Genomic DNA, 14,410 nt, shown 5'->3' with positions numbered 1-14,410 from the left:
TCCTGGGAGGAGATACATTTTAACTGTTTTTCATATCATTCAAAATGGCGGGTGATCTAAAGGTCAGAGGTCAAAAGTTAGAACACGAAGGTTGTTTGGCATGAGGAGACACATATGTGTATAAAAGTGTCATTGCCAACGGTCAAACGGTTCATGAGATATGCCCGTTCAAAGTTTGCATTTTCAATTGAGTGCTATAGCGCCACCATTTGGCCAATCGTCATGGGCTTCGCTTAGTCACCGTTTGGCATGGCCCTCTATCAGATTACCGCGTTTCGCGAAAACCGACTGCACGGTTCAGCCAGAACAGCTATTTTTGGCGGAAGAAGGAGGAGAAGAAGAAGAAGAAGGAGAAGGAGAAGAAGAAAAAACAAAAAAAACAATAAGTGACCAAAGTCACTAGGTGACTTCTTGGTCCCTTAATAATTTGCACGCATCCGCCTTGGTGGCAGCAGACTGCTGGGCGAGCGCTGGTGATTTGGAATGGGGGGTCAAATCAACATATCCGCCTAGGTGACAGCAGACTGCTGGGCGAGCGCTGCCGATTTGGAACTGGGGGTCAAATCAACATATCCGCCTGGGTGACAGCAGACTGCTGGGCGAGCGCTGTTGCTTGGGCATGGGGGGCAAAATCTTAATTTTCGGGCCTGTTGAGAACTCAAACTTTTCGCCGGCTGCCGGGCGCGGCTGCACTAATAACTTTGAGGCAGGCCCGTCTAGAGTTTGAATGGTATCAGTCAAAAGGGAGACATCGAAGAGGAAGGATGGATGGGGAAGGATGTAGAAACTGCCGGATGCTAACTTGCATATGTTGAGCAATTTTCATAATTCATAATAATTCATAATAATTGTGATGACGGCATTGGCCGTTTTTAGCCCAATAGAGCGTTTTTTTTGCAAAACTAATGCTTGGAATGGATTCAGCATCATGAAAACCCCCTAGTTTGACATGTCACATGCTACATAAAGCATGATATAATTTTGAATATTTTGCCTTCTATAGGTTGTAATTGGTATGGTCACATATTATGCCAATTATGGAAATTGCTCAACATATGCAAGTTAGCATCGGCAGTTTCTACATGCTGGGGATCCATACTAAACATTTCTAACATAAAACCTTGGTGTACTCAACATGTCCGGGTTCACAATGGGGCTCTATGGGCTGGCTACTAGACTATATGAGTATTGTCCAAAATCTTCACTATTATATTATAGTCCACTAAATCTGGATCCCCGGAGTAGGGAGTAGCTGGGATGAGTCACTGCATTCGGACATTTTCAGGTCTCTATGTACAAATCACAATGCAATAGAAGAGCAGATCCAACCACTGTGCTATAGTTATATTATATTAATACACTCTACTCATATGTAATTGTCAAAATAACGTTTTACTCACAGAAAATATGGACTGCAGCTTTAATAGAGCACCTATCTGCTATCACACAAAAATCTCTTTTGCGTTGCTGAAAGCCCTACAGGTCCTAGCTCTGTGCTTAGACACAACAACACTTTAGCATTTAAGGAAACAAAGTGAGATTTCTATGACTTTCTTTCACTTACTCACTGCTGCATTCATGAAGACACAAACACAAGCATGTGCACACATGCACAGACACATTGTTACATATAGGTATACAGCAAAGTTTCCAACCTGTTTCCTGAGGTAACTCTTGTAGATATTCTGAGTGAACATGGATGCAGAAGAGAGCAGGGCAGAGTCCACGGAGGACATGACGGCTGCAGCCAATGCCCCGATGCCCAACACCGACACCCAGGACGGGGCGAGGTTTTGCAGGGCCAGTGGAAGCACATTCCCTGCCTCCCCGCGCTCAAACGGAGGAGGAAGACCATACTCTGTCTGGTTCCAGTCTGAGAGAGGGAATCAGACATCAAAAGTGATGAGTAGATACCTGCTGGTTGATTTCGGAACTGATTTTCCGATATGTGCAAAAGGAAAAAAACAGCTAAATGAAATGGGACGAGACGAATGGCACTTAACTGTAGATTAACTTGAACATGTTTTTTGTCAGTGGACCAGCAGAGGGCAGCCCAATGACAAATGTGTCATCATGGAGCAGCAAGATGGCAACATGTGTGAGATATATTCTCCTTGGTAGTTTGGCGACATTCAATACATAATATTTATATTATAATTAATTCCATGGAATTATCAATAATAAATATCAAAATGTTGATCTGAGAGGGTAAGTAATACATGTTTCGTAATAAATACACTGTAATTGTCAAACAATGAAACCAAAAGAGTAAATAAAACAGGAAAATAATACTTCAAATGGCTGCATCAGAACAAAAAGGGTGGTGGACGCATAGATGTGTATCGCCTGGCATTAGCAGGCAATGAAGTAATCTCACGTTGAGAAACTCATTTTGGAGTGAATGATGTTTCTCTTAGAACCGCCACTTTAAAGGCGTAGTGCAACGGAAATGGTGGACATTTTATTTCAAGTTTGTTTCAAGTTGAAACACCGCTATGAAGTTTCTGAACCAATCAGAGCGTCCCATCGCATCCCTTCAGGCGATGGGACGGTAGCTAGGGACGGTAGCTATGCTATACCAGCGCATGTTGTGTGTTTGTTTACAAGTCAGATAGACGGCCATGCTGTACCAGTTTACTGTGATGTGGCATATTTCTACCCTATAATGTTTTCAGATACATATTTTAGCGTGATGATTAAGTTGAAACCGAGTAATACACTCTCTGGATGTTATCTTGAATGGGAATAAAAACGGAGGATTTCTGGAATCAGTAGCAGCTGTGTTTGCCTGTTTGGACGGATGCGGAGATATTGGGAATTAAACGGGTGAGCTTCATTTGTATTGGCTTTTATCGATGTGGGCCTCGACACGTCATCACGCAGCACGTTTTCGTTTTCAGGAAGTAATACAAAAATATATTTTTATGGACTTTTGATATAAAAACAAAAAAAATTGAATTTGCCCATTTTTTTGGCATCCATTGTTAGGTATGCCCATATGATGACCACGGATATGGTCTAAAAGTGTGAAAAACATATTTTTCATTTCACTACACCTTTAAAAGAGAGTTCCGCACTAGTTTTTGACTGAATTATGTTGATAATGTGTATATTAACATAATAAACACGGCTTGTGTGGAATTCGCCTTTAAGAGAGACAGGCCACTTCCCAAAATAATTGCATAATCTCTCAACCAACAGGTGATTGAATCTCTGGGCTCATATTTCAGTCACAGCGTAGGCCTATCTGTGAGAAAAAACAACAACATTGTAAAGGCTATTGTTCATCTGCGTCGTTGATCTGATCTCCTGATCAGGAGGGTGATTCTGTGAGGATTCCATCTGTTTAAGATCCTTGTGTGACCTCAAATAACTTGTTTATCTTGTGAGTGACATGTCCTGAGCCATCTATTTTGTGGCTGGTGGGGTGGGGTGGGGTGGGAGGGGGGGATACAACTATTCTTAGTTATCCTTAGGGTCAGGGGATCTTAGTATAATCTGACCGGCAGTATGAATTGGCTTTAAAAAAAACGTGTTTTTTCTGTTTTGTGATGTTTGTTTCAGAACAAAAATATTGGTAACACTTCTCTAGAATGTCCTGCCTTAAACACACCAGATAATTCACACTGGAGAGAAACCCTATGGTTGTGATCAGTGTGGACAACACGTCTCTATGATGTCACACCAACGATGCTTCTCGGTAACATTTTTATTTTAATTAATCACTTAATTATTTTTATTTTTTTTCTATTCTTTTTTCACCTAAACATCATCATTGATGTTCATTGTTTAGTCTTGCAATGCCATTGGTCATGATATTTGCATATAAATACCCCCCACAGAGGCACAGATTTACACAACTTCAAAATCTCTGGACTGCAATTTCTAATCAAAATTGACCTATGACCTATGACCTAATCTTTAACCCTGATAAAAGTAACTAAAATGCATGTAATACATATATTTGTGTGATCATTAGAATGTCTAGAACATGTATCATGTATTAATGTGAAAGATATCCACCGAATGTAAATTATTAATTTATTATTATTATTTTAATAATTATTATTAATGTGCATAACATTTTCATTAAACTTTTTTTTTTTTTTTTTTTTTACATTTTTTTTAACATAAGTCCTAGTAGTACAAAGTAGTAGTAAGGTTGAAATCTCTTTTTTGCAAGTAGAAATGTATCCGGGTCTTATAGGGTTAAAAGCCACCAGAGAATTCACACTAATACTCAAATGTTCTGACCCCCGCACCGCATGCAGGGCATTTTAGTATAACGTGATTGACAGTAGGAATTGGCTTTAAAAAATGTCTCTGTTCTTATGAGCCATTATTTGATGTTTGTTTCAGAACAAACATCAAATAATGGCTCATTTTCCCAATTTTATAACCCACAAAAAATCCGGAAAATGTCATTGGTATTTTGACATTAAATTATTCGTAAACTGACAATGTTAAGAGCCCCTCCAATATTCAATGTTATAGCCCACAAACACAATCATCATCATCATTGTCACGTAGGTCACATGGTCATCAACTTCATAATAAAAGTTGCAGGCAGGCAGGCAGATAGATGCTTAGAACATTGACAAAATGTATGCCTTACACTATAATCTATCTATCTATCTATCTATCTATCTATCTATCTATCTATCTATCTATCTATCTATCTATCTATCTATCTATCTATCTATCTATCTATCTATCTATGGGCCAGTGCCCAACGGGCACCGCTGAGGACCTAGGTGATGTATTGTGCGGTGTAGCCAGAGCCTAACCCTAAACTAATGAGGGTTTGATGAGGGCCCAGGTCCGGGCCATACTTTTTGGGCCTGTCTAGAATTTGAATGGGCAGGTGGGCCAGTTGAGAACACTAATTGTCACCGGCTTGTGGCCGGCTCGCCACACGTCAGTGCAGTTATATAGGTGAAGATGCGACTGGGCCTCTTACATGCAGGCTGATTTGTCTTAGAACATCGGTAGAAATTCAGAGTTCGAGGTCTGAACCCTTAGTAGTACCTGCAGAAACAGCCACCGCTCCTATAATGACTGAGGGAATGCCCAAGATGAAGACGATGACCGATGATGCAAAGCTCATGATTCGGGCCTGAGCAGGTGATGCAGCAGAGAGGACCCTCTGATAGTATGCCTGTATGGACAGTCCTCCGAGAGCCTGCAGCAGGCATGCGCGCGCACACACACACACACACACACACACACACACACACACACACACACACACACACACACACACACACACACACACACACACACACACACACACACACACACACACACACATCACAGCTTTTGGGCGGAAAGCTTGTAGCAATGTAGCTGTAACTTGTAACTATTACTTTTTAAGACTAATTGAAAAAATAACCATGGTCCGACGTACTAACCCTAACCTAACACTATATACCTCACAGGGAAGCCACTCTTAACCGGCATTTCTACAAGGCCTGAACAAGGCCGTATAATCCATATGTGAAAGTGGCGAACGTCAATTTACCTTTTAGTATTGCTACGGTTGCTATGGAGAGCCTCCATCCTCACCACCTATGGGATTTTTAAATCCAGCTCCATTGAGCCTCCATTATAAGAGGATTTTCAAAGACTTGTATCTCTAAAGCTTCGAGCGCTGTCCATGGTGAGCTGTCGCACATCCCAGCGATCGTAAATCATTTGTGAGTTTGTATCGCATCGCTGCGGACATGCACGAACTGCTTCTGACGAGAGCTAAGGGGTATGAGCTTATAGAGCGTTGCAGTCCCGCCCCCTACCATGGACCAGGAAATGATTCTCCGTTCATTTTCCTCATAGACATTTCAGAAAGTATTTATTTAAAGACGTTTACGCCGCGGACAAAGCCAACTCGAGTAGTGACAAATCATGACGACAAACACAATTTTTTGGGCCGAACAAATAATTAGAAAGAAGAAAAAAACGGCAGGTTACAACACTTTTTTTGTGGTTTTTCTTCTTTGTAATTATTTGTTTGGTCCAAAATATTGTTTGTGTTGTCATGAGTTGTCACGACTCGAGTTGGCTTTGTCCGCGGCGTAACCGTCTTTAAATAAATACTTTTTGAAATGTCTATGGGAAAAATGCATTGGGATTCATTTCCTGGTCCATGGTAGGGGGCGGGACTGCGACGCTCTACACGGCTAACAATCAATGTCCTCACGACAACAGCCCCCACCTCACTGAATAACCTGGAAATTAAACAAGGATCGTAGAGTGAGAGCGGACAGGTGGCACAGGTTAGGTGTGCTTATGCTACCACCTAGTGGCCATAATGGAGTTAAATGGAAAACAGGGGAGCAAACAAATTAACCTTTAAATGTCCATTGAACCCTAACATCTAAATTGCTCTCAATTTGAGCAGATAGCCCTTACGAAAGAAAAATATATTGCAATATATTGGACAATATCATGCAATATATTAGGCAATATATTCCCATATATGAGATTTAGTATTTATATTTTACAATATATCACAATATATGCATATACCATATATGTGTATATATTGATACATATAAAGATATATATTGCAATCAAGACCAAAAAGGGCAATATATTTTTACATATAGTTTGTCTTTATATGCTCCAATATATTGCAATATATGCATGTGCCATATATTGTGCCATGTATGATTATACATTGTACCATATATGGTTATATATTGACTTTATATGCTCCAATATATTGCAATATATGCATGTCATATATTGTGTCATGTATGATTATATATTGTACCATATATGATTATATATTGTATCATATATATGTTATATATTGTATCATATATATGTTATATATTGTACCATATATGGATATATATATACTTTATATGCTCCAATATATTGCAATAAATGCATATGCCATATATTGTGCCATGTATGATTATATATTGTACCATATATGGTTATATATTGTATCATATATATATATATATATAAGTGTTTTTTTCTCAAATAAACAACCATAGCATATACATGGACCATGCATAGCATAGCTATATAGCCTAAAGAAAATACATTGAAGACAAAATAATCTGCATTACACAAACAAGTTTATTGAAACAAACATTAAATGCCATCGACAATGAAAGGATAATTTAAGTCATGTGTCTGAGCAAATCGGCTTTCTTGTGACCCTTTTTTTTCCTAACAAACATTAAATGCCATTGATAATGCGCAAATTGGCTTTTTTAATGTTAATTTGATATTTATTTTAGTTTTATTGGATGATGTACGATGATACGAGCACCCCTCACTTCACATAGGTGTGATTTTTTTTCATGACAATTGAAATGTTCTTTGCCTTTATATTTTCAATCCTCCACACTGGATCTTGGAGGTATACATGCATAGAGGCTTGCATATTGTGGCAGATCAATTAGCATACATTTTCTTTTGAACAATGTCACATCAAATATCTGTTTCCTGCCCCGAAATTCCCTTTTCAGACCAACTACATTCTCAACATTAATCAGCGTACTATGTGATCTGTCATACGATCTTCCAAAAGCAAAGCATTTTCTGTCACCATGTTGCACTACTACAATGTAATAGTATACAGTGATGATGTGTCCATTCTGCAACAGCACAGTGAAACTGTTCCTTTTCACTACTCTTGTGAACTCCTGAGAGTAATACAGCTCCCCGTTGACTAGAAGTCGTCTGAATATTTTCACGACTGTATCCGTGGTGACTGAAAGTTGCTCTCTCATGACCAGTGTCTCTTCACTAGAAAGTTTTCGAGAATAATGTAAACCAAGGGTAACAAGTTGATCGCCTACTCTTTCAAACTGCTTCAGTCTTTTTCGTCCAGTTAAGTTATTAAATAGCTGGATGCATTCAGGAACAGCATTTCTCAGTGCATCATTCCTCAAAAGAGGCAATACTTGTCTATACGTGAATTGTTTCATTATCTGTAAAGGAACACACTGAGTGCCATGAAACATTTTCAGTATTTCACCATTATACGATTCAAAAATATACCCAGAATGAGCCCACAAAGGTCCCCAATTCCTGACAGATTCAGGCAAATGAAGACATAAATGTACATTAAATGACACATGGGTCTTTCCATACAGTGTTTCAAATTGTTTGACAAAATCTACAACAAGTTTTTCACATTTTGTTACGTCCTCTGTTGTTATAATGTCCTTGCAAAGAATGAACATAAAGGTGACAAGGACTAACCAGTGCTTGTAAAATACCTGGGGCAGAATTCCTTTTAGCACAAATATACTATAAAACAGTAACCAGTTCTGCCATTCACTAGCCTTCCAAAATCTCCTTTGCTGAAAAGATCGGGGCACTCTTGTTATATTGCAAGGAGGCTTAATTAGCAAGAGCTGTTCATCAAGTTCATTCACTCTATTGCCAATGTAATATGGCTTCTCATGATTCTCACTGTCCAGCCACATGCTTGCCATTTGGCGAACCACACCAAGATGTACATTATGCATATGGTCAGGAGGCAGGCCCGATATGATGTCAAAGTGTGGAATCTTTATCAGACATGTGGGCCCTTTAACACCTCTCACTGATTTTTTGGTATGCAACGCCTCTCTTGCATCACTTATGGTTGAAGCGTGGTCCCTCTTTGGGACGTCTTTGTATGGGTATACCCTGACGGTGCCACGACCCTTTTCAACTTGTTCACCGGGATGTAAGCAGAGGCTGCAACCATACTGACCATTAAACTGGGTCATGTTTTGAAGTATGGGCCTAGCTACGGAATCACACATCATAAGAGCTGCCACAACTCTACATTGTTCCAAAATGCTGTTTCTTTTAATCTTAAAGCCCACACTTGACAACTTCTGACACTCTAAAGTGAATGGCTTTAAAAATGAATTAACATTTGGCTTTTTATTACCAAACCACAAGCCAAACATTAGAACATTTTCTTTGCGCAAAGCATAAGGAAGCTCGTTTACAATCCCATATAATGGCCAAATACTATAGAGTGATGATTTGAATACAGGCACTCCATCACAGTTAAGTGTTAAGGAGTATCCATGAGTACAGTCAAGAGGGCCTCCAATTTTGTTGAGATTATGGTACATTTTACCATTTCCAATATCTTCATAAATGTCAGAATTACATGTGCCATCTCTTGATTTGAGACAATGTGCAATATCTTCCCTTTGAAGGAGATGTTCCAACTGTGTTTGGATTGGTAAGTATATGAAGAAGTTTCCATTCTTTAGTGAGCTGTTTTTATCCCATGTTGTGTTGCATACAACACATTGTCCTTCACTATCCTGGTCACCGATGTAGTACTCACAGTTTGGACAATATATGTGACATTGTAGGTGACATTCTACTGGCTTAAGCTCTTTTAAGAACAGATACTTTGAGGTTAACTGTGTGTTTTCTGGACAGTGAATATTGATCAAATCTAGGAGATCAGACAGAGCCATGCCTGTGAGGCTGTGTCTCAAAACAAATGAAAGTATAAGTAAAAAACTCTGAGCTTGGGTTAGTCTTGAACCAGTGTAAAGGGGGTCTTCATTTTCCAGAGTAAACTGTTCATGACTGACTTCTCCAAAATGTGATTCCTCATTTACTGACTGATGATCAGGGCTATCTTCAAATACAATTGAATCTTCTTCTTCACTTCCAATAATGGATCCAAGACTGTCATCAAAGTCATTAGGAATAAAGTTACTGGTATTTGGTGAAGCTTGACTGAAATTAGGTCCATCATTGAAGTGAGGTTCACTCTCTGTGGAACATTCATCCTCAAACAAGAGCGGGGAAGTAGGACATCTGGGAATAGAATCTCCACGGTCATCATACAGGCTCTAGATATGGAGAAGAAAAAAAAATCTGATTGGATATCACTCACTCACACACTCACACACTCACACACTCACACACACACACACACCTTCCAAGGTGTAAACTAAGATAACATACAGCCACAGCTAGTACAGTACATGGTCAATGTGATGTCTAATCTTTCTTATGTCTGAGGACCATCAGTGAGGGATCAAACAGGTGAAGAAAATCAGTGAGGATGAAATGGAATTGGGAAGTGTGGTGAAAGAAAGTGAACTAGGTGAGGAGAGGATGTGGAAAACTAACAATAAAAAACACACAGTTAACTTACATAGACTTCAGCTCCTCCTGATACACTTTGTTGTTGTCCACTGAGAGGAGTCCATGGCTCAGTATCATCATCAGTTACCTAAAGAAACAGATTACAAAATAATAACCGGCGACCGCCGACCACATAGATTAGATTGTTTACTAAAGTGCAACATGGCTAGTTCTTAAGATGATTAACATAAAATAGAACGTGAACTGTATTGTACACTATACTTACAACATCAGGAGTGACATGTACATCTTCAGGGCCATTGTCGGAGTCATAGAGAGAGGTATTGGCATTTAGGTTCTGTAAATAAGAATACAACATCTTGATTAACTTACTATAATTATAATTACTATCACCCCAAACACAGATTTTATCACATGTACTGTATCGGCTTTAGATGTTTTTTCCCTTTCTGTTTTGACGAGGTTTTCCAAGCATTCAATACAGACACAGGCTGAAGCATTTGAAATGTGTGAGAGCCAAGTGTCTGTTTAAGAGGCTATAAGCCAGATACTTGCTGAAGTTTAAAGTATTGCTAAAGTATACATTGTTCAACTAAACACCACAGTTGAAACTTACACAGTCTTCAGCTCCTCCTGATACACTTTCCTGTCCACTAAGAGGATTCCATGTTTCAGAATCATCGTCATCAGTTACCTAAAGAAACAGATTACAAAATAAAAATCAATAGATCGTTTACAATCTGCATGTTACCAAAATGTAACATGTCTAGTTCCTAAAATATGTCTAAGAAAAAATTTAAATGTAATGTACACCAGGGTTTTTCAAAGGGGTGCCTCAATACTTTAATATTTGGAATTATCAATATAACTTAAGTTTAACCGCTTATAGCCCCTCTATACCTGATCTCTCTTCAATGTCTCTTCACCTAAAATAGCAGATCTATAAGCTCTCAACACGTTGCGTTGTGAGCTTGTAGATTGGCTGTTTTTGGTAAGTGTAATGCTTAATTGGGTCGTCCACTCACAGTTAACAGTCTTTTTATTGAGTTTGTGCTTGAAATGTACTGTAATTCTGCAAACTGTTAATACATATTTCAATCAAATGCTCCCCCCAGAATAGAGATGCTGGGGTTTAAGACTAAGTGGTTAAACACCATGTCAATCTGTCCTAAAATAGAAACAGAAGTTTTCCTTGTGACATAAACTGTATCTTAGGGGGGAGATTTACATATATGTACTGTTAACTAACAATGGAATTCAGGGGTGCCATGGATGAAGAAGCTAGTATTTACAGGGGTGTCCTGAGAAAAAAATGTCTGAGAATCACTGCTGTACAGTATACTCACCATAATGTGGCTGATATTATCATGTACATCTTCAAAGCCATTGTCAGAGTTGTAGTGAGAGGAATCTTCATTCAGGTTCTGTGTAAGAAAATAATACAAAGTATTGATTGACCTTTGTTACATGCACAGTTGTCATCCACCAACAGTCGCCACCAACGACTGTAGCATGTGGGAGACGCTGATCCAACCAGTTAACTTCCTTCCAAACTTGAATAAAGAGATCACTCAAGATCCCCAAATAAGAAGTATCAGCTCAGTTAATAGGGAGATACAGGTGTAGCTTTTGCAGCCGGGAACACAACAATTGCTTTAGCTTGACTACCACTAACATATTGCTGGCTACTAAAGTGTACAAACAGATATATGAACAGCAGTGTTGTTTTCGTCGACTTACCTTTTTTCACTGACGAAACCTAATGGAAACTAAATGAAAACTAAGCTATGATGACTAGACTAAAATGTTGGGAAGGGACTAGTGGACAAGAGATCCAGTATAAGTCATTTTACACTTTGTTTGCATGCTGAAAATCTACTGTAGATAAGGAAGTATAAAATCAGCTATTATGACGGCATCAACGCCCACATTGTAGTCGATTAAATCACCTGTAGATTTAGTTGACTAAAACCTTATGATATTTATTTGACTAAAACTAGACTTTTAACACTAAACATTCCGGGTGTCTAAAATGTGACTCAAACTAAATGAAAGCCATTCAAGAGACTATGACTAAAACTAAAATAGAACTTTGCTGCCAAAAACAACATTGCTGAACAGTGGCAAACCTTTTTTCACCCAAACATAGACACAACCTCGGCTATCTGATGTACTCAACTAAACATCAATTGCTGCTACACTAACCTACTAATTATAAACATAGCATTTACACTATGTGCTCAAACCAAAATGCTCAACAAAACTTGAGCTGGCTGGGTCGATACCAGCATAAATCAAATATATTAATATTGCTCTATAATGTTAGTGCTACAGGCCAGATTTTTGCAAAAGTTGAAAGCATTGCTAAATAATACATTCTTCAACTAAACACCTCAAAGTTGAAACTTACAGAGTTTTCTGCTTCTGACAAACTTTGTAGTCCACTGAGAGGAACCCAAGGTTCAAAATCATCAGTTACCTAAAAATAAAATAAAATAAAAGACAACAGAGGGGGGGGAAAACAAAATAAACAAAAGTTAACACCCATAAAGTCTACAAACCAAAATAGCAGATCAACAAGATCTGCTATTTAAAGTTTTCCAGCAGCTGAAACTTACATTGCCTGTCTCTTCTGTTGTTCCTGATAGCCTTTCTGAAGATGGTTCACTTAGGGGGGTCCAGGCATCAGAACTGGCATGGGCTCTTGGCTAAAAAAACAAAAGAGGGCAGGTTCAACATAATGTCTGCAACAAATTTGACAAATCTGTATATAATCCGATAAAAGAGCATATTGCAAGATCACTCATAATATAGTCATGGGCAAAATGTACTGGTAAGCTACACATATTTCAATATATTGATGAAGATCTCTGTTCTTGGAGATCCATTTGGCAATACAATAGTATAAGTAAGGTGTTGTTTTACGTATGTTTAAGTTCATGACTTACAAGATCCTGGTTTGGCTGATCAATCTCACTCATTTCTTTCCTGGGTGCAAGTGATAGAAAACATGGATTTATTTATTGATTGAATACTTTATTAGCAGGTTGCATAGGAAAAGCACAGTGCAGAACAGTTCAGATACAAGGTCTACTAATAGGATTTAAACCCAAGAAAGCACAATGGCCTTTTTGTACTTGATTCATATTTGCAGGCCACAAATGTGGGGGTCCTGCATGCCTTTTTGGGCGAGGTTATATGTTAGACAATTTCACACCAGAAATGTTGTACACCGCACTAATGGAGAATTACTATACTGTACTTGCTCAGACTGAGTTAGCAGTCTATCTATAAATATACGTGTAAATGTCAAAGCACATGCTATCTATCCCCAATGACAGAATGTACATGTTTTACATTATATAATAATATGATTGATTGTAATTCAATTAGCCTAGTTCAGTGGTTCCCAAACTTTTTCATGTCAAGGACCCCCAAATTGACAACAATTAGCCTGCTTGAAAATATATACCAGGGACCCTCACAAGATAAGATTCATATGGCTCTAAACCCGTTTAATTTCAAGGACCCCCAGTTTGACATGCATTAGTCTACTGACCCCCATTTAATGCCATTTCAATCTCTGGGAGCCCCAATTTATATTGTAAAATCAATGTTAATTTGACTCTGAAAGGGTCCGTTTGGTTCCAAACTATTATTTAGCTGGGGACCCCCTGGAACTCCCTCAAGGACACCTGGGGGTCCCAGGACCCCACTTTGGGAACCACTGGCCTATAGTAGCCTATTAATTTACATAGGCTACTCATTGTTGATAGATAGAGTGATATATACCATGTTCCCTTCATATGAGTTTTACCTGAAGCAAACAGGCACTAGACAGACTATCTGTCTATAATGTTAGTTTAGAGTCTAAACTAACATTATAGACAGATAGTTTGGTTTAGACAGTGTTACAGCTGACAGCTCACGCAGGCAGCTGCATTCAATCAGGCTATTTAGTTACTTTACAACACTACGTAGATAGACAGTGCATTATCATGTGAATCAAGAAAACAAAGACTAACCTTCTTTTCCATAATAGTCTTGTTCTTTTTGGAATATCCGTTTGATCAGAACCCGGGAGAATATATTTCCTTCTTCGGTCCATTTTCGATGTTTTCTCTACTACTGCTGACTGCTCTAGTGCTCTGTATTGTTTTTGTTTTTGTATCTATTCAGAGGCTGACTTCCTTGAGACGCTAAGCATTCTGGGCGATGTAGTCCTACTGTATTTAGCAGTAAGCAGTGCTAATTACATTAGGACTACATCGACCAGAATGCTTAGTGCGCGATTTGCGCATGTTCAGAACCCTTC

The 14,410-nt window shown here is 38.7% G+C and overlaps 1 protein-coding gene and 1 long non-coding RNA gene across 2 annotated transcripts in view; both read right to left on the bottom strand.

Annotated features, from left to right (window-relative positions):
- The window catches only part of LOC306941131 (high-affinity choline transporter 1-like), a gene marked incomplete at its 5' end in the record, with an annotated part of 46,244 nt that overhangs the window by 2,655 nt on the left and 29,179 nt on the right, over positions 1-14,410 (bottom strand). The window contains 2 exons of the mRNA XM_079526444.1: positions 1,656-1,873; positions 5,029-5,182. Of these exons, the coding sequence (XP_079382570.1) occupies positions 1,656-1,873; positions 5,029-5,182 (372 nt within the window). The remainder of the gene's footprint in view (positions 1-1,655; positions 1,874-5,028; positions 5,183-14,410) is intronic.
- LOC306941520 lies at positions 7,193-14,222 on the bottom strand. The gene is made up of 9 exons (XR_013792167.1): positions 14,121-14,222; positions 13,044-13,083; positions 12,714-12,803; positions 12,506-12,574; positions 11,442-11,519; positions 10,712-10,789; positions 10,361-10,432; positions 10,145-10,222; positions 7,193-9,836 (listed from the first exon to the last, which is right to left on the bottom strand). It is a non-coding gene; the product is annotated as an uncharacterized lncRNA (long non-coding RNA).

The sequence above is a fragment of the Electrona antarctica genome, assembly GCF_951216825.1.
Source record: "Electrona antarctica genome assembly, chromosome: 17".
Classification (NCBI taxonomy): domain Eukaryota; kingdom Metazoa; phylum Chordata; class Actinopteri; order Myctophiformes; family Myctophidae; genus Electrona; species Electrona antarctica.
The sequence above is the reverse complement of the archived record's forward strand: the minus strand, read 5'-3'. Positions and strand labels throughout refer to the sequence as shown.